General features: G+C 34.2%; 1 protein-coding gene across 3 annotated transcripts in view; it reads left to right on the plus strand.

The window, feature by feature from the left end:
* The first annotated feature begins 5,779 nt into the window (after window positions 1–5,779).
* Window positions 5,780–22,491, plus strand: part of LOC124359468 (protein O-GlcNAcase) — a 44,926-nt gene continuing 28,214 nt past the window's right edge. For all 3 annotated transcript variants that reach the window (XM_046812227.1, XM_046812229.1, XM_046812228.1), the window contains exons 1-3: window positions 5,780–6,102; window positions 19,193–19,244; window positions 20,562–20,895. In XM_046812227.1, the coding sequence (XP_046668183.1) occupies window positions 5,826–6,102; window positions 19,193–19,244; window positions 20,562–20,895 (663 nt within the window). In that variant the 5' untranslated portion in view covers window positions 5,780–5,825. The remainder of the gene's footprint in view (window positions 6,103–19,192; window positions 19,245–20,561; window positions 20,896–22,491) is intronic.

The raw sequence follows: 22,491 nt of genomic DNA on the forward strand, positions 1-22,491 counted from the left end.
AAGCAACTTTCAATTTTAGTAATAGCTGGGTTTGGGCCCGTCTCAACGGGTCCAACCATAATGGTTGGAGGAAAATCTGATCAGGAATTACAGATTGCTGTACACAGCATTATGGAGGTTAATGATAGTAATAAGGATGATCAGAATAATCCGAAAAATAATAAACGTAAACATGACAGTGAGTCTGATGAATCTGGTTAAAGATGATAATTTAGTCCCTAATAACAAAGATCAAACAAATCAGACCAAAATGTCCAAAAAGACATTTGATCAGAGGTTATATAAAGCTTCTGCCACCGGACCTTTTGAGGTTATAGTTAGCTCTACTAACAGGACCAAGGTTAATCCATTCTACGGTGGGTAAGTTGCTTCAGAAAAATGAGTCACTTATTGATTGTATTAATCGTAAGGGTAGAAATGTAGCTATATATTGTAAGAATTCTGAGTCCGCAAATAAGCTGATAACCAATAACTCACTTCCAAACTACCATATCTTTATCCCCTCTTACAGAGTTCGGATAACAGGCGTTGTCTATGCAGAACCCGATATTGACCAAAAATGAATTTGTTAACCATGCTGCAGTACAGTACCTATCCTGGAAGCCTATCGCATTACCAAAAATTCAAAAGAGGTCCATACAGGACTCATTTTGTTAAAAATAATTTTTTGAAGGCAATACATTACCAGAAGAAGAATTATACTAAAATCATGTTATTGTACCTGTTGAAAAATATACTTTGCCAGTCAGACAGTGCTACAGGTGCTACTCGTACAATCATGTAGCCAGTTCTCCATGTCAAAACGAGAACTTGTGCGGAACATGTGGTAAAAAGGCACACGGTGACCACTGTGACAAAGACCCTAAATGTGTAAACTGTGATGGTGGACCATGTAAGTTTCTCGAAAGATTGTCCAATGTTTAAACGTCAATTAGCAATTAGAAATAGAATGTCAGAATATAATGAAGATTTTTTCACAGCTTCTCAATACTTCCCAAATCCAAAACAACCTTTCCACCAAAATCGGTACCATAAAACCTATGCCTCAAAGTCTCACCAGATGTAACTAGTTTAACAGAATTCCCTCATATGTTGGCCAGACCACACCCTACTCCAGTAGGAAATTATTTTGACCCCTTAAGTTATGCTCAAGTAAATGAAGAGAATGTAGGGCAGTCCTCTATATTCAGAAAGCCAAGAGATAATTATAGGCCTAATGGAAACAACACAACTAAGCAAAAAAATTGTACACAACACACCAATCGCTGGACAAGGAACAAAAGTAACAAATCTGATAAAAATGAGAGGTTAGGTCTCTCTATGACTTCAGAAAAACAAGTAGACAGTGTTAAACTAAAACAGTCACTTGAAGACTTTAAAGCAAAGGCTTATTTTGAAAAATTGATGTTGGATGCATCAATAGCCAATCCTGAACCCTCTAGAGATGATCAACATAGTACTAAGGAATATAAAGAGTATACTTTTAGACTTAAGTATTGGCACTACCGTAGACACCTCGCCCCCTGATGGAAGTACCCCCGGCAGCTCCAATTAAAATACTGCAATGGAATGTTCAGTCAATCAAATCAAAATGGGCTGAATTATCCTTTTTTGTGTGTAAGTACAATATTAAGGTTATTGTCTTACAAGAAACATGGCTAAAACCAAATGAAACAATATTGTTTAAAAATTTCTCTGCTGTGAGAAATGATAGGTTTGATGGTTATGGTGGGTCTGCAATTTTAATCCACAAGTCGCTCACGTGGAGAGGTATTGACTGTGAAGCTGTTTTGGGTTTGGATGCTCGGGATCCAATTCAGGTGTCTGGAGTCACGATCCGGGGCCTTTCAAGGCCTCTTCACATATATAGCATTAATTGTTCTCCAAAAAAGGTAAGGACAGAGTTATGGAAGAACAATTTTTTCCAATAAACAAGATTACTCTCTACTGTGTGGCGACTTTAATGGTAAGCATCCCTATTGGTCCGCTGACTTACGCCAAGACACAAGGGGCAGTCATATATACAATGCGTACAGTGACTCTCCACTCATACTTTTAAATGATAAGTCCTTCACCACCACTGGATCTCCTGGCAGAAGACCTTCAACTTTAGATCTTACTTTTGCCACTGTGCAATTAAAAGATAAAATATCGTCTTGGGAAGGTAATGAGTGATTCAATGGGTAGTGATCACTACCCTATTATTTTAGAAATAATGGTAACAAATTGTGCTCACAAACTGTTTTGGGCTCAAAAAAGTCGGGTATAATAAGTTTCACTCATAAAAAACTTTAAAAAAAGCCAATTGGGGTAAGTTTTCAGAAATAGCTGATAAGACTGCATCCAGTATACTCTCAAATAAGAAATCTGATGATATAAATATTAAGGATCTCAATAAGATATTAAAGGTAGCAATAGAAGACTCAGTCCCCAACTTCTGTCACCAAATAAGGGAGATGGCAAGTTTTTTAACGCAAAATCTTGGTGGACACCGGACTGCTCTAAGGCAGTCGCTATAAGAAGAAGAAACTTCAAACTCTTCACAATGAAAGATGACTCCCTAGCATACAGGCAATACAGAACTACCACTATGAGGCCGTGGAGGTGATCCGTAAAGCAAAAAGACAAGCTTGGGTAAGTTTCTGTGAGAACATAGAAAATAAAAATAATACACAAATTTGGAGCACAATTAGAGGTATTAGAAGTGGAACCAAAGATACTTATAACAAGATTTTGCTCAATGATAAAAACTTTAAGTTATAGCTTTTTAAAACTTACCACTCCAGACTATGTTCCTATGAAATCTGAAAATCAATCAACCGATCTTTACAAAGGCTACAAACCAACTTCCATTGGAAGAAAAATTTAGTCTAGAGGAATTAGATATGGCGATAAAATCTAGAACTAAGCTAACAGCTCCTGGTTTGGACGGGTAAGCTATTTAATCTTAAAAATGTTACCCTTTTCAGCTAAAACTCTACTGCTTAATGTTTTTTAACAACATCTGGTCCGGAGCCGAGATTCCGATGCAATGGAAAACCATCAAGGTAATAGGCATTCTAAAACCAAACAAAGAAAAAAGGTAAAGGAAAGCTCATATAGAACCCATCTCTCTAATGTCATGCATGATAAAAATCTTCAATTTAATGGTAAAACACAGATTGGAATGGTTTATCATTAAAAACAAACTAATACCAGACTACCAATTTGCCTACCAAAAAAAGAGAGGTTGTAATGATTTCCTGTTAGCATTCATGGCTGATATTTCATGTGAATTTAATGCAAAAAATAGGATTGCAGCTGCTGTCTCGCTGGACCTGAGCAGTGCCTATGATAACGGTTTTCTCTGCCCGCTCTGGTGAGTAAGTTGTTTGTCCTGGGTATTTCCCACAGATTTATAACTCATGTACATAAATGGGTAAGCTATAGACAATTGACTTTTGTCGGAAGCCAGCATACCCTCACCAGGTCTACTGTCAAAGGACTACCCCAAGGTTGTGTGCTCAGCCCAATCTTGTTCTCACTTTATATATCTGATGTGGGAATATCAGTTACCAAAAGAGATCCAACCCTTTTTATATGCAGATGATCTCACATTAGTCTGTAGTGGTACACGGTTTGACGGTGTTGATGCTCGGATGCGAGAAGCCCTGTCTAGTCTTACCCAGTACTGTCAACTGCTGTCCCTGGCAATCAATGTAAATAAGTGCAAAATAATAATCTTTAGCAGGAAGAGGCAGACAACAAACCCAAATTGGACTGTAAATAATGTAAGTATCCCAGTTGGAGATTGCCTCAAAAATTTTGGGTATCATTTTTGACAAAAAAACTGATTTTAAACAACATGTAAGCTGTTTGGTGAGAGTAAAACTCTTAAGGACCTAGACATTCTTAAGTCACTGGCCTGCGGAAGGAATGGTGTACACCCTCAGCTACTTTTAAAAGGTATACTGCAGTATAATCAGAGCTAAACTAGGATTATGGTGGCTTTTTGTTTGGGCATTTACCAAATAGTGTTTTGAATAAACTAGACATTATTCAAAATCAGGCTCTCAGGTGCATATTGGGTGCTATGAAGTCAACCCCAATTTTAGCTCTTCAAATGGAAGCAGCAGTACCCAACTTGCAGACCAGAAGGAAAATGTTAAACTGAAAGACTAGTTTTCAAAGTACTGTCTGAACCTAACCATCCAGTTTATGTAAATTTAAAGTAATTTAAGTATGGCAGCAAATCATCACGAATACTGGGCCAAGAAGACCACACCACTGTATATAAAATCAGTAAGTACTGTAGAAAGGATAGTAATCCAAACCTGTGTCAAAGAAACTAGACTAATTGACAGTCTGGAGAAGCCAATTACTATGCTGGATTTAAAACTTATGTTGTGCAGGGTAGATATTAATCGGATGGAAAATCCAAAATCCGAAATTCCTCCTGAAACACTCAAAAAATTATTTATAGAACAAAATAAATGAGGAATTTTCAGACTACATAAAAAATTTACACAGATGGATCGAGAAACGCAGAGGGTTCTGGAGCAGCTGTATTATTACAAGGTAGGCCTAATCATCTTAGTTATAAATTCTGTATTACCCAAAATAGCTTCCAGCTACACAGCCGAACTTTACGCCATAAAGAAAGCAATCGAGATAGCGAATCTTCAACCAGGTAACAAAGTACTAATTTGTTCTGACTCAAAAGCAGCCATCCATGCAGTCAAAACAGCCTGTAAACTTGATTATATTGATAACATTACATCCCAAATCGTGGAGGAGGTCCTTTCTTCAGAAAAGAAAATAACACTTCAGTGGTTCCTGGTCATGTGGGTATTACACCAAATGAAATAGTAGATAAGCTGGCGAAAGAGGCAATTCAGACAGGAAAAGTAATCAAAGATCTGGTCCTTCCGATGGGTGACTTTGTCAGCCATTTAAAATGTGAAATGACATCCTTATACAAAGCTGAAGTAGAACAAAGCAATAAAGCAAGATGGTATAGGGATGTGCAGCGGGACCTTCCTATGGTCCCATGGTTTAAGAATGCTAAGATAGGAAGAAGTAAACTAGTCACAATAATTAGGCTAAGACTGGGTCATGCACAGGTAAATGAAACTTTATTCAGAAATAAACTGCTACTTTACTGAAAAATGTCTCAAGTTGTACATTGAATGTGAAAGAAAGTCTTCAGCACCTAATCTTTGAATGCCCAACATATGATAGCTTCAGAGAACCATTAATACAACATTTAAAGGAAAAAGAAAGTAAGGCCACCATTCTATCTCAAAGAGCTGTTGGGTCTGAATCCTTTTCGGAGTAGAAAGTCGCCCTGGAGGACCTCAGGCGTGAAGAAAGTCTGATCAGTGGGGCCCAACCATTTCCATTGATCCTGTAACCTAAAAGCCTTTCCTATAGCTTGTCCCCCTCTGTGTGTAAATAACTGAACACTACAGGAACAATTGATTGATAACAAAGTCAGGTTATAGGCAAATACTAACATTTATGTGGAATTGTAATTAACTTCCCCTTCCCATGAAAAGAAACAGTGTGAAAGTGAAATAAAAAAAAAAAAAAAAATTAACACCCTCACCACAAATCAGTTAAATGCAATACATACAGTGAAAAGTGAAATAAATAGTAAGGGTTATTCAAAACATTCAAAGTGCGATAAAAAACAGTGGAAAGTGAAATAAATAATAAAGACTATTGTGGTTCCATGCCCATATGGTAGCAGAACCAGCTACATTTTGGTAGCTAAGAAAGAAAGAAAAGAAAAGTTCTTGTTCTTCTTCTTGTGCAAGTAGAGTTGTGTAATGGAATAGGATTGTATGAGTGTATTTTGTTTAAATTCTACTGTTATTCAAAGGCAGATTAGTTTATTATTCGTTAATAATATCCGTAAAGGCTTCGTATTTATTTGGTGTTCTTTAAATGTGATATTATTCCAAGTTAAAAGCCTTTTTATCAGAAGTTGTAATCGGTTCTTTAGTGTGCGTCAGTTCCAGTGCTCCTGTCTGCACAGTAGCGAGAAAATGGCGGAGGACAGTCCTACTATTGATAATTTGAACACGAAGAATGGCAATTTTATTTGTGGTGTTGTTGAAGGTAATTAAGTAATTTTCATATACCATACTTAATATGATTATCCTCTCAAATCAAACTTAAAATTGCTTGAAATGAAAAAATTCAAGGTAGCATAGAAACCAATTTATTTGGTGCCAGAACATATAATTATACTGGTGGTAGGTTATAGGCCACTTGATCTATTATAGCAATTCCAACCCGTTTTCATTAATAGTTAAATACTATGGCTGGAGTATAATAAGCGGCCACCAACACAATCGGATTATGATAATCGAATGATTCCAATCATTGATATTCATTATCCAACGAACTAAAAGCAAACTACTGTCAAAGACTAGGCTAAAAACAAAATGTCACACCAAATAAAATAACATTATTTATATTTCAAGGAACAGTATGGTTTCGCTTGTTTTCAATCTTAGAAATTAACGTATAAATATTAATATTATTTACAAATTAAAATATGGCCTAATAGGCCTATATAATTAATAACATTTAATTACCTTATGTATTTTCAAGGACAAACGTGACTGCTTATGAAACAAAGACATGGGGTACGGTCCAATAAGCGGACCCGGTTTTTTATATCGAAGAATGTAATCATCGATACCTAATATTCGCATATCGAATCATAGACTATCAATCGATATAAAAGTAATAACAATCATGTGTTTAAATTAAAATGTGAATTTAATGATAACAAATAATAAATGAACATAACCAAAATCAGGGAAACTCATAACTTTAACTAAATGAAACAGAACGAAAACGTTTTTACTAAAGTTGTGTCCACCATTACCTTCTTTTTTTGCATCTGAAGACGACCATGTTAGCTCCTCTGACAGTTACATTTGTTACCTTTCCACAAATATCACATAATGGATTCTTAGGTACTAACCCAACATCCTGAAGCCATAAAAAACATATTTTATCGTCTTTTAAAGCAATTTCGTGAAGCTTCCTAAGATTGACGGCCATTTTAATACACAATGTTACGTGAAATTTAAAATATTACCTTAATTGTATTATTTGAAAGTGTTTACAGCTGTTCATATAGATTATTTAAGTTGTTAAAAATAATTCATCAGTATCGATTGATTATATCGATGGTTATGATTAACCCTTTTACTGCCGACGTGCGCGATTGCGCACGCTACCGTTTGTGCGAAAATCGCCAACGTGCGCTATAAAAGCCGTCTCGTATTTGTTTTATACTGGTTTTCAATGTTGTCCCAATATGCATCGAAATTCAGCTGTGTTATTCATTACTATATGGACAACACACAGAAAACAGTTTTATAATCTATGGAAGCCATTTTTGTTACTGAACTTCTTTGGTTATAGCTCGAGTTTTGGTTTGATGAGGTTATGGTCGATCTCATTAGTTGTGAGTTCCACTTGTGTTGTTTCGTGTTTTACACTTTATTTGACATTTATATTTGTAAATCTACATATTTTTATGATTAATAAAATGAGTACTGGAGGGAAGAGGAAGAGAACCAGGACTGTCTGCAAAAAAACTGCAAAAAAGGTGTTCATCCCACAAGTATTGGGGAACACAAGTGCTAATCAGCAGGCCTATGAACCTAAAAATGTATATATATTTTTGTAAATATTGATCAAAGTGCCTTTTAACTTTAATTTTCTATTATGTATTTATATTTTCATATCAATGGACAGTGATTTAATGTATTATAAAGTGATTTATGTATTATAAAGCGATATAGTGTAAAGTTATGTATCAATAAACGTGTTATCTTGAAATTCGAGGATATTGCACCAATTTCAAAAATTCATCACAGCTTCAGTATTTTTCAAGGTATGTTCCTAAAAACTTTTTGGGAATGTTTATATATAATTACTATAAAATAAAAAAATTTATAATTATGGTGGTGGTTTAATATTTAAATATAGTTGTTAAAGTGCAAACTCAAAAAATAATTTTTATTTATTTAAAATTTTTGTTTTCATGACATAATATATATATTTTTTTAAGGACAGAAAATGTTTAAATTATTTTTTGTAGCAAATTACAACTTATAAGGAAAAAAACAAGATAAAGTTTATCAATTTATGATAAAAAATAATGAATCCATGATTTTTTAATTAAAAATCATTACATTTTAGTCAATTTCAGCCTGGCATTTTTCAACAAACTAAAAAAAAGGTGTCCGGCAGTAAAAGGGTTGGTAATTCTAAGCAATATATGGGTCAACCTCGATTTTTCTCATATTACAATATATTGTTCCAATAGTCAATTAGAGAAGGGGAAATGACTAGAATTTCTTGCCGGAAAGCAGTTATAGGGAGCAGGCAAACTGCCCAGACGGTCATATATTGCTTAGAGTTACCTATTAGTGATCAGGGGCACTGACGTGATCTGGGCTTCAAATTTGGAACTACTCGAGTTATTTTTTTTCTAAAAGAGCAAGCAGCGCGAAGCGCTGCGCAGCGGGCAGGCATCGTGCGTGATCCTTTTTTTTTATTAAAAATTTTTGATAAATTGTTATTACATATTACAATATAATGTAGGTAATTGTATGTAAAACAATTTTAAACACATAATTACATGCTGGAAAGCAAAGTAAACCAATATAATCCGCCCAATACAAAATCTCCGTAAAAATCTGGTGAAAGTAAGCTGTGTCATTCTTTTGGCCTGAATCAATTCAGTATAGACGAAGATTCACGCACGATGCGTGCCCGCTGCGCAGCGCTTCGCGCTGCTTTGCTCTTTTAGAAAAAAAATTAACTCGAGTTAGTTCCAAATTTGAAGCCCAGATCACGTCAGTGCCCCTGATCACTAATAGGTTAATTCTCGCGGTTGCTGCTCCCTATAACTGCTTTCCAGCAAGAAATTCTAGTCATTTCCTTTTCTAATTGACTATTGGAACATTATAATGTAATATGAGTTGTCTGCTCCCTATAACTGCTTTCCGGCAAGAAATTCTAGTCATTTCCTTTTCTAATTGACTATTGGAACATTATATTGTAATATGAGAAAAATCGAGGTTGACCCATATATTGCTTAGAATTACCAAAGGGTTAAGTAATATCGTTTGCCAATTTCGATATAAAAAACCGGGTCCGCTTATTGGACCCTACCCAAGACATGTAAGTCACTGTTCTTGCCGCCATTAGTCAATAACGAAACACATGATTTTAATTTTAAATGTTTTTTTTTTATTTCCAAACACAATTTTAGCCTAAGTACTTTGAATTAATTTTGAGCGAACTGATTTAAGTTTTATGTTTTTTAAATCATATTATGGTGAAGCTATACTTTTATATGTAAAATATTATTTGTTTATGTTTCAGATTGCATAAAATAACTAAAGTACATTTTTAAATGACATTTGAAAAGTGCAGTACTTAAGATTACTTTAGCCAATCTGAAATGACATTTTTGCAGGTACTGATGCTGTCAAAAGTACATTCATTAATAATTAAAAGTCACTGTTTGATTTGATCTAAGATAGTTTACGATTTTTAATTATATTCATAATACCAAATTTAGAATGTTCAGAAATGTCGTCTAAAGATCGTTTTTAGACATGTCACCTGTTCTTGTAATTTTCACCTTTAAGTCTAGTTTTCATCTCGTCAATGATACAAACTGGACAATTCGGATTTAAGCAAGGTCATTATCTCGTAACCATTTAAAACATTGCTCAGTGTTTATAACATTATTTTGAACCAATATCTGCATATTCATCGCCATTGTGCCTGTCGCCACTAACCTTCTCCTACATAAACGAAATAACAACAGCTGGTAATGACGTCGGCTAGGGTACGATAAGCGGACCCGGTTTTTTATATCGAAATTGGCAAACGATATTACTTAATCATAACCATCGATATAATCAATCAATACTAATCAATTATTTTGAACAATTAACTTAAATAATCTATATCAACAGCTGTAAACACTTTCAAGTAATACACGTAGGGTAATATTTCAATTTTACATATGTAACATTTGATTATTAAAAATGGCAGTCAACTTAAGTAAACTACATGACATTGCTTTGAAAGATGATAAGAAATGTTTTTCGTGGCTTCAACATGTAGGACTCGTACCGAAAAACCCATTATGTGAAATTTGTAGGAAAGAAACAAATCTAACTGTGAGAGGAGGAAATATGGTCGTCTTCAGATTTCCTAATTTCGGTTATAATAATTTGTTTCATCACCGTTAATATTAAATTCACATTTTAATTTAAAACATGTGTTAGTTATTGCGGACTATAGATACTTTTATATCGATTGATAGTCTAAGATTTCAGATGTGAATATTAGGTATCGATGATTACATTCTTCGATATAAAAAAAACCGGGTCCGCTTATCGTACCCTACCCAATGACGTCACTATCAACAGCTAGCAATGATTATTAATGAATATTTATAGGTCAGCTATAGGCAGAATTTACTATACTTGACCATAAATTATCATCCCTTATGAATCTGTGATTATTTTGTCTATCTCTTTCAGTATTTAATTGATCATTTCTTCATAAGGTGTTTGGAATGCTCTCTGAGATCGATGGTTTTGTCGATCTCGTCTAAAACGAATGTCATGATTAGTAGAAGATTATTATCTTTCTCTTTGCGACAAAATTCTTTCTCTAGCATTTGATAGTCGCATTTCTCTCTCTTCTTCATGTTCATTAATACGTCGGAAATGCATTTCCTGCATTCTATGTGCTACGCCTTCTTTTGACACATAGTGCACCAAAAGACAACAAAAATAAACAATTTTTTCCTGACTGCAACTTAAGATATCCCAACTTGATATAATTAGTGTTGCAGGTTGTTTACATAATGCAGCTCTGCTCTAAGTCACGCTGCTGGTAATTAGTTTATCCATTGTTTGAAAACTAATATTAGAAATGTAGTAACACCATAATTTATTGTTTTTTTTTTATTATTATTATATTTTTTACTTAAATTGGCTTTTAATCATCAATATATCTGTTATTCTAATTAATAATTCAATAATGAACTGCAGTTTTAAATTAAATTAAAAACTACAATACAAAAACAAAGCAATACAAAATGAATCGATTATTTCAGAAACCCGTTAAGTGCACTCTTATAAACTTTCGGGAAACTGAAAAAAAACTGTGTAAATTTGATTATTATGAATATTTTGGTTTCAAAAAAATTGTGGCATTTGTTAGCATCTGTTTCAATAGCATGATATAAGAATTTTAGTTGTGTGCTTTTGCTTTTACAATCCAAACATTTTAAAAAATTTTGCAGTTAGCGGGTTTCTGTAATAAAATGAGTTTTTACCAAAAAAAATGTTAGTTTCAGATTATGTTAGCAACTTTTTGTGACATTTAAAGCTTTGAAAGAAATATAAACCATAATACAAATAATGCTTATTTGCTTATTAAAAGTAAAAGAAGATGTCGTAAGTCCATCGATGAAGTCTTTGACAACGACTCTTCCTTGATTGGTTTTGCTGAAGTTAAATTGTTTATAAGTTGACACTTTAAACGGCACTCTTTTGTCTTTTGGAAAACCTCTTCCAGAGGTCTCATCTGAGAAAACACATTTCTTGTAGTGCTGTGGCCACCATGTCTTGAAGCTCAAGATTGTGTCGCTCGTTACGTGGTGAACAGCCAAACGATTGGTTTTGCTGGCTTTGATAATCAGGTCTGCATATTGGTCTGGGGTGTACACTCGGTCAACTTTTCTTACAACGCGTTTTATAGATCCAAAATCACGATCGCAAGGTAAGAAGGAGTGACCCCTTACCGGAAAGTACACAGATTCAAACATTCCGCTATCACAAAGATACATTTCAAACCACACAACTGTGTGGTTTTTGTTTTGGCTTGATGGGCCATCACTAAAGAGAACTAGGTGCTTGACCCCCCACTTGAAACTTCTCTTTTTAAGTAATCCAGTAACAGTGAGCATACTTCATCAGGGAACTTGTTAGCTTCTCCCTCGTGATAAAGGTAAATGTTAGCTTTGTTTGTTTTTAAGTCGTGTATACCGAATATGTTAAGCCAAAGCTGACGCATGTAAAACACTTCCTGAACCGGTATGTTCGGAAGAGGCAGGTTTTGCATAAAGTCAAAGCACAGAGCCACTGTGTCTTCATCTTTGTTTCTCACTAACTCTTCAATTTTTATAAAAAACTTTTTTGCCCTGTGTTTGTGAACCAGCTGCTCAGCAACAACGCTGCGTTTCACGTTTTCAGCTAAAGAAGAATCTCTAAGCCTTGCACTGAAATATTCACATTGGCTGTATACGTCAACCTGTGGTCGCCCGAAAGAATCTAGTTAAAATTTTCTTCAAAATAATTGTAGTAAAAATGGTACTTGTCTTCTTCCTCCATTTCAGGATGTTTACTTAAAAACATTTTATGCATTTGAGTTATGCTCAATCTGCATAAATATTGTTTGGGTTTTCCTCCATAGTGAGTTTCTTTCAATTGAAACTGGCTTATATGTTCATTAATAAGGGCACATGTGCTGCCTTTAATGGCATTTCCACTACGATTTTTCCCTCTCATATCAACTGGTGTTTTGTTTTCAACTAACAGGTTAAGCATGGCGCACACTGTAGACGCGCCGCGCCGCGCCGAACCGCGCCGCCTTTTGGAAATAATTCCGGCTTAATAGTTTGCATGTGTTCAAATGGGAGTGCGCACACTAGAGCGCGCCGCGCCGCGCCGCGCCGCGCAGCCGCGTCCGCCGCGGAATAATTCCGCTGCCAGAACTCTTGGGAGAAGTCGAGCGGAATTTGTTCCGCTGGGGCGGCGCGGCGCGGCGCGGCGCGTCTACAGTGTGCGTAGGCAGCGGAACCGTTTCTTAGCCGCGGTTACCTTCGGGTGTCTTCGTACTACCTCGGCCATCGTCGGTGAGGTATAGCAGTCGACGTAAAAATCTAACATTTCCAGAATAATTCATGATGCAAAGCTAGAGGCCATTTCTGGGTCATATAACACCGCTCATTCATTTCTACGCTCAGATCCTACACCCACAGCACTAGTTCCTTTTCGGACTACCCAATATATGCCGCAACTACCAACTCCTATTGGTCAGATGGGACAATACCCAGGGGCACAAGAGGGACGGTTTGCTGTTTCACCTGATGGATCCAGTAACTGTCCATACACCTCAAACTCAGCAGGGTCAAGTGATACAACATCACATGATAAAACTTATTGTAATATGTAGGAAGTACTGTATGCATAATTTGTGTGTTATTTTTGAAACTATGCTTTCTTACAGATAAAATACATTACATTTTTGAAACAAATAGCCTATTCCTTATTAAAAAAGCCCTGACCAGCGATACATTGTTAAATAATAATTTATTACTGAAAACACATTTGATGTTATGTTTTCTAACCGAAGAAGAAAAAAATTAATGAGTAAATTGTGGTTTCAGAAAATATTAAAATTTACAAAACATTATTTGCATATATTTAAAAAAACGACTTTATTGTAAGTTTATCCATATTTTTGTATTTAATAAAGACAAAATAAAAACAGATCTTCATCTTCAGAGCTGCTCATCGTGTAAATTATTAAACAAAACGACACAACATAACCATACGACTGCACACTAATTGATAGCACTGCAGCTGTGGTGAGGGAAGGAGTTCGGCGCGCCCAGCGCGCCCAGTATGTGCGACGGTCAGCGGAATTTTCCAAAAGGCGGCGCGGTTCGGCGCGGCGCGGCGCGTCTGCAGTGTGCGCCATGCTTTAGTCAGCCTTCCAACTCTATCACGAGAAACTCCATGGATTTGTAAAAAAACATTTTTGCAAACTGGAGTAAGAACGCCTCTGATCTTAACGTTGTACACAAATGAGGTTAGATTTTTAGTTGTAACAGCAGTGCTGTGATCCTTTTGCTTATTTTTTTTCAATCTACGCTTGACTTCTCTTGCCTCTATCAACGTTTGCAAATACGTATCTTGATTGTTTTTAGTATCTAGTGAGTAGAAATAATTCCAAATCAGGGTTTTGGTTTCAATATCAATAGCTGTACTACATTTACCTGGACATTTACACAGTATTTCAGCAGGAACAGACTTGGCAAGAACGATTTTACCCTTATAGTTTTTATAGGTTTCACCTTTAACCCTTGATTTGCGTATGACGTTTCGAGTGTACTTTCCTCCATTGGTGATACCACGCTTCCTTTTTGGTTGAGGTTCATCATCAGAACTACTATTTGACATCGTTAAAAACAAACTAGGCCTAGGCCTATCACAAACTAGTCAAACAACAACCACGGAACTAAGCACTTCACAACACAGCTCAAATACACTTAGTCAATAATGATTTAGCTTGACTGCTACTAATAGTAGAGTACTCAATTGTTTTGGAATGTAAACAAAACAACTAATAACAGGTGGTGAAACATAAACAAACACTGTTACCAACCACGCCATTGATGAAGAAAACCAGTTTATTGCAGAAACACGGTAAGTGACTACGCTTGTCGGATTTCTGCACTAAACTCAATATTCTTTCTCAGATTTGAACCATTTAGGAATATGGCAGTTACCAGCTTTCTGCACTAAAAGGTGTCTTTTCAGTTAAAGATAACGAATCAACAAAAAAACGATTCTACCAAAAAGTATCTGTTGACGGGTTTCTGAAATAAACGATTTAAATGTTTTGTGAAAGTAATAGAACATTTTTTAAAATACAATTTCTATTAAAAATATACCAGAATTATTCATCAAACCACAGAATTTTCACTGTTATACGAATAGTATATAAGTTAAACAATATATACAGAGCTCATATCATTTTATAACTATACTAGCCGAGGCTGCAGTATAAGCGGCCATTTTTCCCTGGACTTGCCAGAAAGCCCATGGCGATAAGGGACCGTAGTGCAGAATTGAGGGAAAATACATCTAGTTTTCTTATTTTTGAAGATAATTTTTTAGGTTTTTGTTTTAAATTGTTCACAAATAAGTGTACTCTTAGATGTAATAGTTAAAAAGTACTTTTACAGAATGATTTGTTTTTTTAGCGTATTTATAAATAAAAAAATTTTTTATAGTTTGGACATACATAAAGGGTAGAAAAAAAATTGTAGCCCCTGAAAAATGAAGCAATTTTGTTGTACACATATCTCTTACTACACACACAAAATTTGAAGAACTTTCCTTGATAAATGCAGGAGATATATCCAATTAATTGTATTGCTGCATAAGCACTTCTTCATATATTTCCACATGTACACGTCAGTAGAAGTATACAGTTATGTATACTTGTTTTTGCACTTTTGAAATAATAACAATTGTAAAATAACACGGTACTTTGGGATTATACCGACCACACCCAGACATGAATCGTTATTTCACATTTCGTTTCTACTGATTACTAGATTAGCGTAGAACAATATTTCGTCAATATAAAACAGGAATTGTCTTATCGCAAACACCTCCCCATCCTCAGACAGAGGTCAAAGTCGAGCGTCTAGTAGATAACGTGATTGCAGAGTCTCGCCGCCCATTCAGCTGGTGCATCGCTTTGTTGTACTTCCGTGTTTTACCTCTACATTTCTCCAAACACAAAAATTCAACAAAAACAAACATTTACCAAACTAAACTTTTTATTAAAAAAAACACTCAAAAACTTGTTTTTATTCTTGATCACATTCCGCCACCCAAAATGCGAGTGCCTCCGGCCATCAGCGCGGGCTTCGGCAGCACCTTCGGTGCTGCCCCGCGCTGATGTCGACGAAAGAAAAACATCCCTCGAGATAGTACCTATCAGTAAAATATCAAATTCTAGAGGGGCTAATCAGAAATATAAATTGAATTGTAATGGAAAGGCAATGATGTACCGTGCAAATCACGTGATGCCGCGCGGCCTGCCGTAATCAGGATTCTCGAGAAAGATAAGATAACAGCGACAACAATACCGATCACAATACCTGGAAATGCTTGTAAGTTTGTAATTTTGTAATTGAAGAGTTGTTTTTTCGTTCTATCATGTTTGTTTCTATAAATTTCTATTTTTGTGTTCTTCATACTGGTGTGGTCGGTATAATCCCAAAGTACCAATAACACAAACTAATTGTAATGGTTTGTAAGACTAAAACTTGTTTAATTTTTCAAAAAAGTAAAAGAAATAATATTTACAATATATACATTTTATATAAACAACTCAATTCATTGACTTCAAAAATAGCACATTCACCACTAATAATAGGGTACTTTGGGATTATACCGACCACACCAGTATGAAGAACACAAAAATATAAATTTATAGAAACAAACATGATAGAACGAAAAAACAACTCTTTAATTACAAAATTACAAACTTACAAGCATTTCCAGGCATTGTGATCGGTATTGTTGTCTCTGTCATCTTATCTTTCTCAAGAATCCCGATTACGATAGGCCACGCGGCATCACATGATTTGCACGGTACATAATTGCCTTTTCATTACAATTCAATTTATATTTCTGATCAGATCCTCTAGAATTTGATATTTTACTGATAGGTACTATCTCGAGGGATGTTTTTCTTTCTTTGACATCAGCGCGAAGGCATGGCACTCGCATTTTGGATGGCGGAGTGTGATCAAGAATAAAAACAAGTTTTGAGTGTTTTTTCAATAAAGAGTTTAGTTTTAGTTTGATCATGTTTGTTTTTATTGGATTTTTGTGTTTGGAGAAATGTAGAGGTAAAACACGGAAGTACAACAAAGCGACGCACCAGCTGAACGGGCTGCGAGACTCTGCAATCACGTTATCTACTAGACCGCTCGACTTTGACCTCTGTCTGAGGATGGGGAGGGGTTTGCGATAAGACGATTCCTGTTTTATATTGACGAAATATTGTTCTACGCTAATCTAGTAATCAGTAGAAGCAAAATGTCAAATAACGATTCATGTCTGGGTGTGGTCGGTATAATCCCAAAGTATCAATAATAGTGTTTATCAAAGTGTTTTCACTCACTGGTAACTTTTCTCTACGACGTTTACTCATGTTTTTTTACTAATAATACAATAAATCAGACGAAAAACAACCGCTTTCAATCACGCAAACTAATTGAGGTTATACGTCAGCATACAGCAACAATGCAACTGAAGTCGTCTGACAGCTGACATTGACAAATAAACTACGCTCAACGACGACGAAATACAATGCCAATTGGAAGGTTTATTGTTTTTGCGTGTAGCCCGTTTCTTCACCGACTACTATATCGAAACTGATGGCATTTGGACATATTATTAGCCAGCTACATTAAATTCTCGAGACGTCCGGTATATCGGACGTTGGGCATTTTAGCTAGACCACCTCTGTCCGATATATCGGACGCCGGGCTAAAAGGGTTAAAGCAAACCTATTTGGTCAAAATTAATTTTTTATAGTAATAATTTGTTCAAACAATTAAACAATTAAACAATTAAGAGCACAAATTTTGGTAAACATTTCAATTTATAGTTTAAAAACAAAATACAACATTGACCATATTAATTCATTCACTGGTATTGTTATCTGAGGTCAAAACCTCTCAAGTGCTCCACAAAGTATGTTACGGCTGCAGTATAATAAGCGGCCACCACCTCAATCTAATCATGATTATCGATTAGAAACATTAAAAGTATCAATACAACATTTGATCTATTTGACTCATAATTAATCATTGCCAGCTGTTTTAATTTTATTTACATAGTTAGTAGGCTTAGTGTCATCGGTAAGAACAATTGGAAATATAATTATTGAGAAGACTTTTTTTGAACATTCTTAATTTGGTATTGTAAATATACTGAAAATCATGTGCTATTTTATTTAGAATCAAACTATAACATTTTAGCGAATTAATGCAGTTTTGATAGCGTATGTATCTGCAGAAATATAATTCCAGATTAGCTAAAGTAATCATTGTAAGTACTATGTTGCTTAAACATAGTTTAAATTAATTTTATTATTTTCTGTAATCTGAAATAAATAAATTTTTTACATATAACAGTATAGCTTCACTATAATACTATAAAAGCTTAAAATTTAATCCAGTTAGACATTATTGCTCCAAATTAATTCAAAGTAAAATTATATGTTAGGTATTTGACTAGTGGCGGCAAGTACGATGCCGATATATGTGTGTTCTTTGTGTTACGAGTCAGACAAGTTTATAACACTGTTATAGTCACTTTCGTCTTTGATCAGAAGAAAATATAAACAATCCAAAACTCATTAACAACATATTAGACAAAAATAAGTTACATAGGCTCTGATTTTGTTTTATACAGGACATTGATTTCATGAATTGAGTACTATGCTATTTGGAGAGGGAAAGTGATTAATTTGCATGTGTAAACCAGGTGCTGAGTTCCGTGGCCCGCACTGTACTTTCCATGATATCAGTATCCTTGAACACACCAAAGTAACCAGGGTACTGACTTGGGAGCCAACCATTGGTTGACCAACTTAGCGAGGTTGTCACAAAAGCATTCTAAATGTACTCTTGGCAACATAGACATCTTAGTTGTATTCGTGTTGCATTGTTTCGGAAACAACTAGCCTACAAAAGAGCTCTTGTCTGGTTTACCCAGTGTGATCTAGATGGAGAGGTGTGGCGTACTCATTGGTCAACAGGTACACAATTCAGTGCACAGGTGCACCAACTTCTTCGTTACCCGCTGGTTAGGCTTTATAGTATGAGTTTGCAAGATACAATCCTTGTTTGTAGTGCAAGAAAGGGCCAAAATCTGTACATCCTTATATTTCCTGTTCTTTCACCCTTATAAATACGTAATTTATAGGACAGTTAAGTTCATTCATATCAACTGAAGTATTTAATGTATAATTTTATTACAATTTTTGAAGATGTGTTTGTTATGTAACATTTTGAAGATGTGTTTGTTATGTAACATTTTGAAATTTTACATTAAATTATTACTGTTATCACACTGTACTTTTATATTCTATTATTTGTTATTACGTGTTTATTATCTATTTGAATTTGGATCTTGTGTGTTGTTAATGTTTTGTTTATTGATGTTCTCCTGTTGTTTATTATACTTGTCATTCTGTTTTTAATTTTCCTGCCGTTTATTTTGGAAAATGGTGTGTGCCTTTGAGAGATATATAAATGTGAATTATTTTATAGGATTCTATGGAAGACCTTGGACTACAGATCAGAGAAAAGACCTCTTTCAGAAGTAAGTATGAAGTTTTATCTAGTTTTACAAATACTTAAAAACTTCATAGCTTACACCAACTTTTTGCATGGTATGTCAAAAACATTTTATAAGCTCAGCCAATGTCTTGTGGAAGTAATTTTAATCTACTAAATAAATAAACATTAGATAATAAAGTAACTTAAAATATACATTCATACAGTAAATTTCCAGACAATGAACATTTTTCATTCTTGCTCACCCATGACTTCAGATAAACTGACTGTGGTTGAGTTAAGTTGAGTGCCCTTTCAATTCTGTACTTTGCAAGTTCCCACTTGGATTTAATTAAGTAAAATGGATATACTCACTTCAAATGATTGATTCTTATTTTTTGAGTTTGGTAATTATTCAAAATTAAGTCGAGTCTGCTCATATAACACACTATCCAGTAGCAGACTTACCAACGCCAAGAATGCTTTCACTGTAGTTGTCATGGCTGAACTTCTCACATCTTTTTCCACAAGAAATTCCCATTCTATGCCACTTGTACTATCTAGAAAAAAGTGTCAAATCATTCTCAAAAGTAGAGTTCTGGAATGTTGTAAATAGTACTACACGTACTCTATGGAATAATTATGTTTGTGACATATAAAAATATAGTTTTTTAGTACTGATTTGTTAGTCTAAAATGAATTTCTATATGAAAAAATCTGTTTGGACATTATCATGTGTTAAAAAATGAATATGTAGGTAATATTTTTTAATTAACATGTAATATATGTTTAGTGTATATATAATTAGCAAAACAAGAAAATAAAAATAATTCAATTTGCAAAAAAACTAAGAAATTAATTTCTTTTTATATTGTGCACATTTGATGTTTACAGAAGTTAGAAGTTTTATTGTTCGTTAAACACAAAAAATGTGTGATTAAGAAAGTCACACTTAAATGTATAAAACATTGTATGTCTATTCTGTTATAAAAATATAACAATGTCAAAATATTATAGACTGACTTAAACAGTATTATCACAGACACTTAATAATAGTTATTTTATTTTATTATTTTGAAAAATATGTTGTAATTTAAGTGTGAATTAAATAATGATTTTCAGTTTTTTCAACAAGCTTAACGTTATTATTTAGTTAGTTTAAAATAACAAGGAACAATAACAAGATTAATGTTATAATTTAGTTAAAATTTAAAAGAGGAATAAATAAGCGTTCAAATCAAATTAAACATATATTTCATGAAACAGTAGTACTACCGGCATGTAAATGGTTAAAAATACCACAGACCTGATTATATTTGTTAATATTTTAGATTTTTGTGACTGATCTCTGTGTTAATACCAGAATGAAGAAGTGGGGAATGGATTCATACTTGTATGCGCCGAAGGATGATTACAAACACCGCGCCTACTGGCGTGAGTTATACACAGTGGAGGAGGCAGAACATCTGACTGGACTGATCAGTGCAGCACGAGAGAAGGGTATCCACTTCTACTATGCGCTTAGCCCCGGGTTGGACATCACTTACTCCAGTGTCAAAGAAGTATCAGCACTCAAGCGGAAACTGGAGCAAGTGTCTCAGTTTGGCTGTGCTGCATTCGCCCTTCTCTTTGATGACATCGAACCTGAGATGTCTGAAGCGGACAAGGAAGTGTTCCAGTCATTTGCTCATGCCCAGGTCTGATAGGAAGCAATTTTCTTTTCTTTAATGAACAACCATTGTATTACCTCACTCTAATCAATTGTATATTTATAATAAAGTAGCATCTGTTGTGAGATATCAAATTATGAGGAATGTTTAAAAAGCTTTAAATGATTTTATTTTGTTTTAAGGTAATAAAGTTTCTAAAACAAAATAGTCTTATTCATTGTCGAATATATCTGTAATAATTTTAAAACATCCATGTAGGCTACCAATATTATGACACATAAGTAACATTAAGTGTCTTTTTACATTTACGAAGTTGTGATTCGAAATACAAATTACTTCTTAGCCATATTAATTTTATTTAACTCTTTATTTGGGTTGACCTATTTATGACATCACTATAAATGTATGTAATCTAAAGTAGACGGTTATAGTCTTAAGATTGTTTTGCTTATTTCATTGATAGATGTGAACTATAATAACCACATATAATAAATCTGTGATTCTCATTATTCTTAACTAAAATAATTTATCTCCTTGCTCAGAAATGTAGGCAAGATTGGAGAACATTCCAAAACATTTGTATTAGCTGTTATCTGCAGCTGTATATCTCCCTCATTACAGCAATGGTATTATAGGTACACAATCATTTGTAAGATGGTGGTAGTTATTTAGATATATAAGCATCTTTGAAACCACTTGTGGCTCAATGAATTTAAAGTGATGCAATATCTGTTAGAGAGAGTTAATATAAAAAATAAATATCTTTCCTGAAGACAAGGAAAATATAAATAAGTTTGTTGTCATTCCATGAGTAATAATTTATTGTAAGTGTTAAAAGTAGTGTTTGGGGTATCCTGCAATCATGCCCACCAAACAATAGCTGTAAAGAAATTATGAAATTTTGACAGTAGTGTACACAAAATATAACTAAAGGGGTTGATACATTTTTCATTTTACATGTACATAATTTCTGTAAGTGATTTTTTTGAAATATGTAAATTTATTAATTTGTATGTTATTAAAAAAAAATACATCATGGATGGTACATTTAAGATTTCCCCCCAACTCCCACTGATTGCATAAAAAAAATTTATTTTATGCGTTTTGTCATCGTACAATGTTTTATGTTTGTTTCAAGACTTATCAGCACCCGTTTATATAGTTTTTTCTTAAAAATAGGTAAGTAGCCTAAAATTTCTTTTTTAAGTCCTTATAGTGGGATCAAATACATTAAAAAATGTTTTTGGTCTTCAGGAAGTTGTTTTAAATTGACTCTGAAATAATCAAAGCACAAATAAATATAATAAAATACTATATTCGTATTGGAATCGAGTGAAAAGAGCCATGGTATCGGAATTGACCCTCTCATTAATTTAAACAATGCTATAAAATTTATATTTTTTTAACACTATTGTGAGTATATGTAAGATAATTAACGTGTTCCTTTAACATTGTGACAGGAGTATAAACCTTAGCTGAAGGAATAAAAATAATGTAGGGAATCAGGCACTAAAACGATTCAACTAGCCATTTTCTCCGTAACAGCATACAAGCGTAGCGAGCCTGTGATCATTGGAAACAGAATCATATAGCAAAGCATCACACACAAAGTGTATTTTTTTA

This window comes from Homalodisca vitripennis, chromosome 4 (assembly GCF_021130785.1).
Source record: "Homalodisca vitripennis isolate AUS2020 chromosome 4, UT_GWSS_2.1, whole genome shotgun sequence".
NCBI classification, from domain to species: domain Eukaryota; kingdom Metazoa; phylum Arthropoda; class Insecta; order Hemiptera; family Cicadellidae; genus Homalodisca; species Homalodisca vitripennis.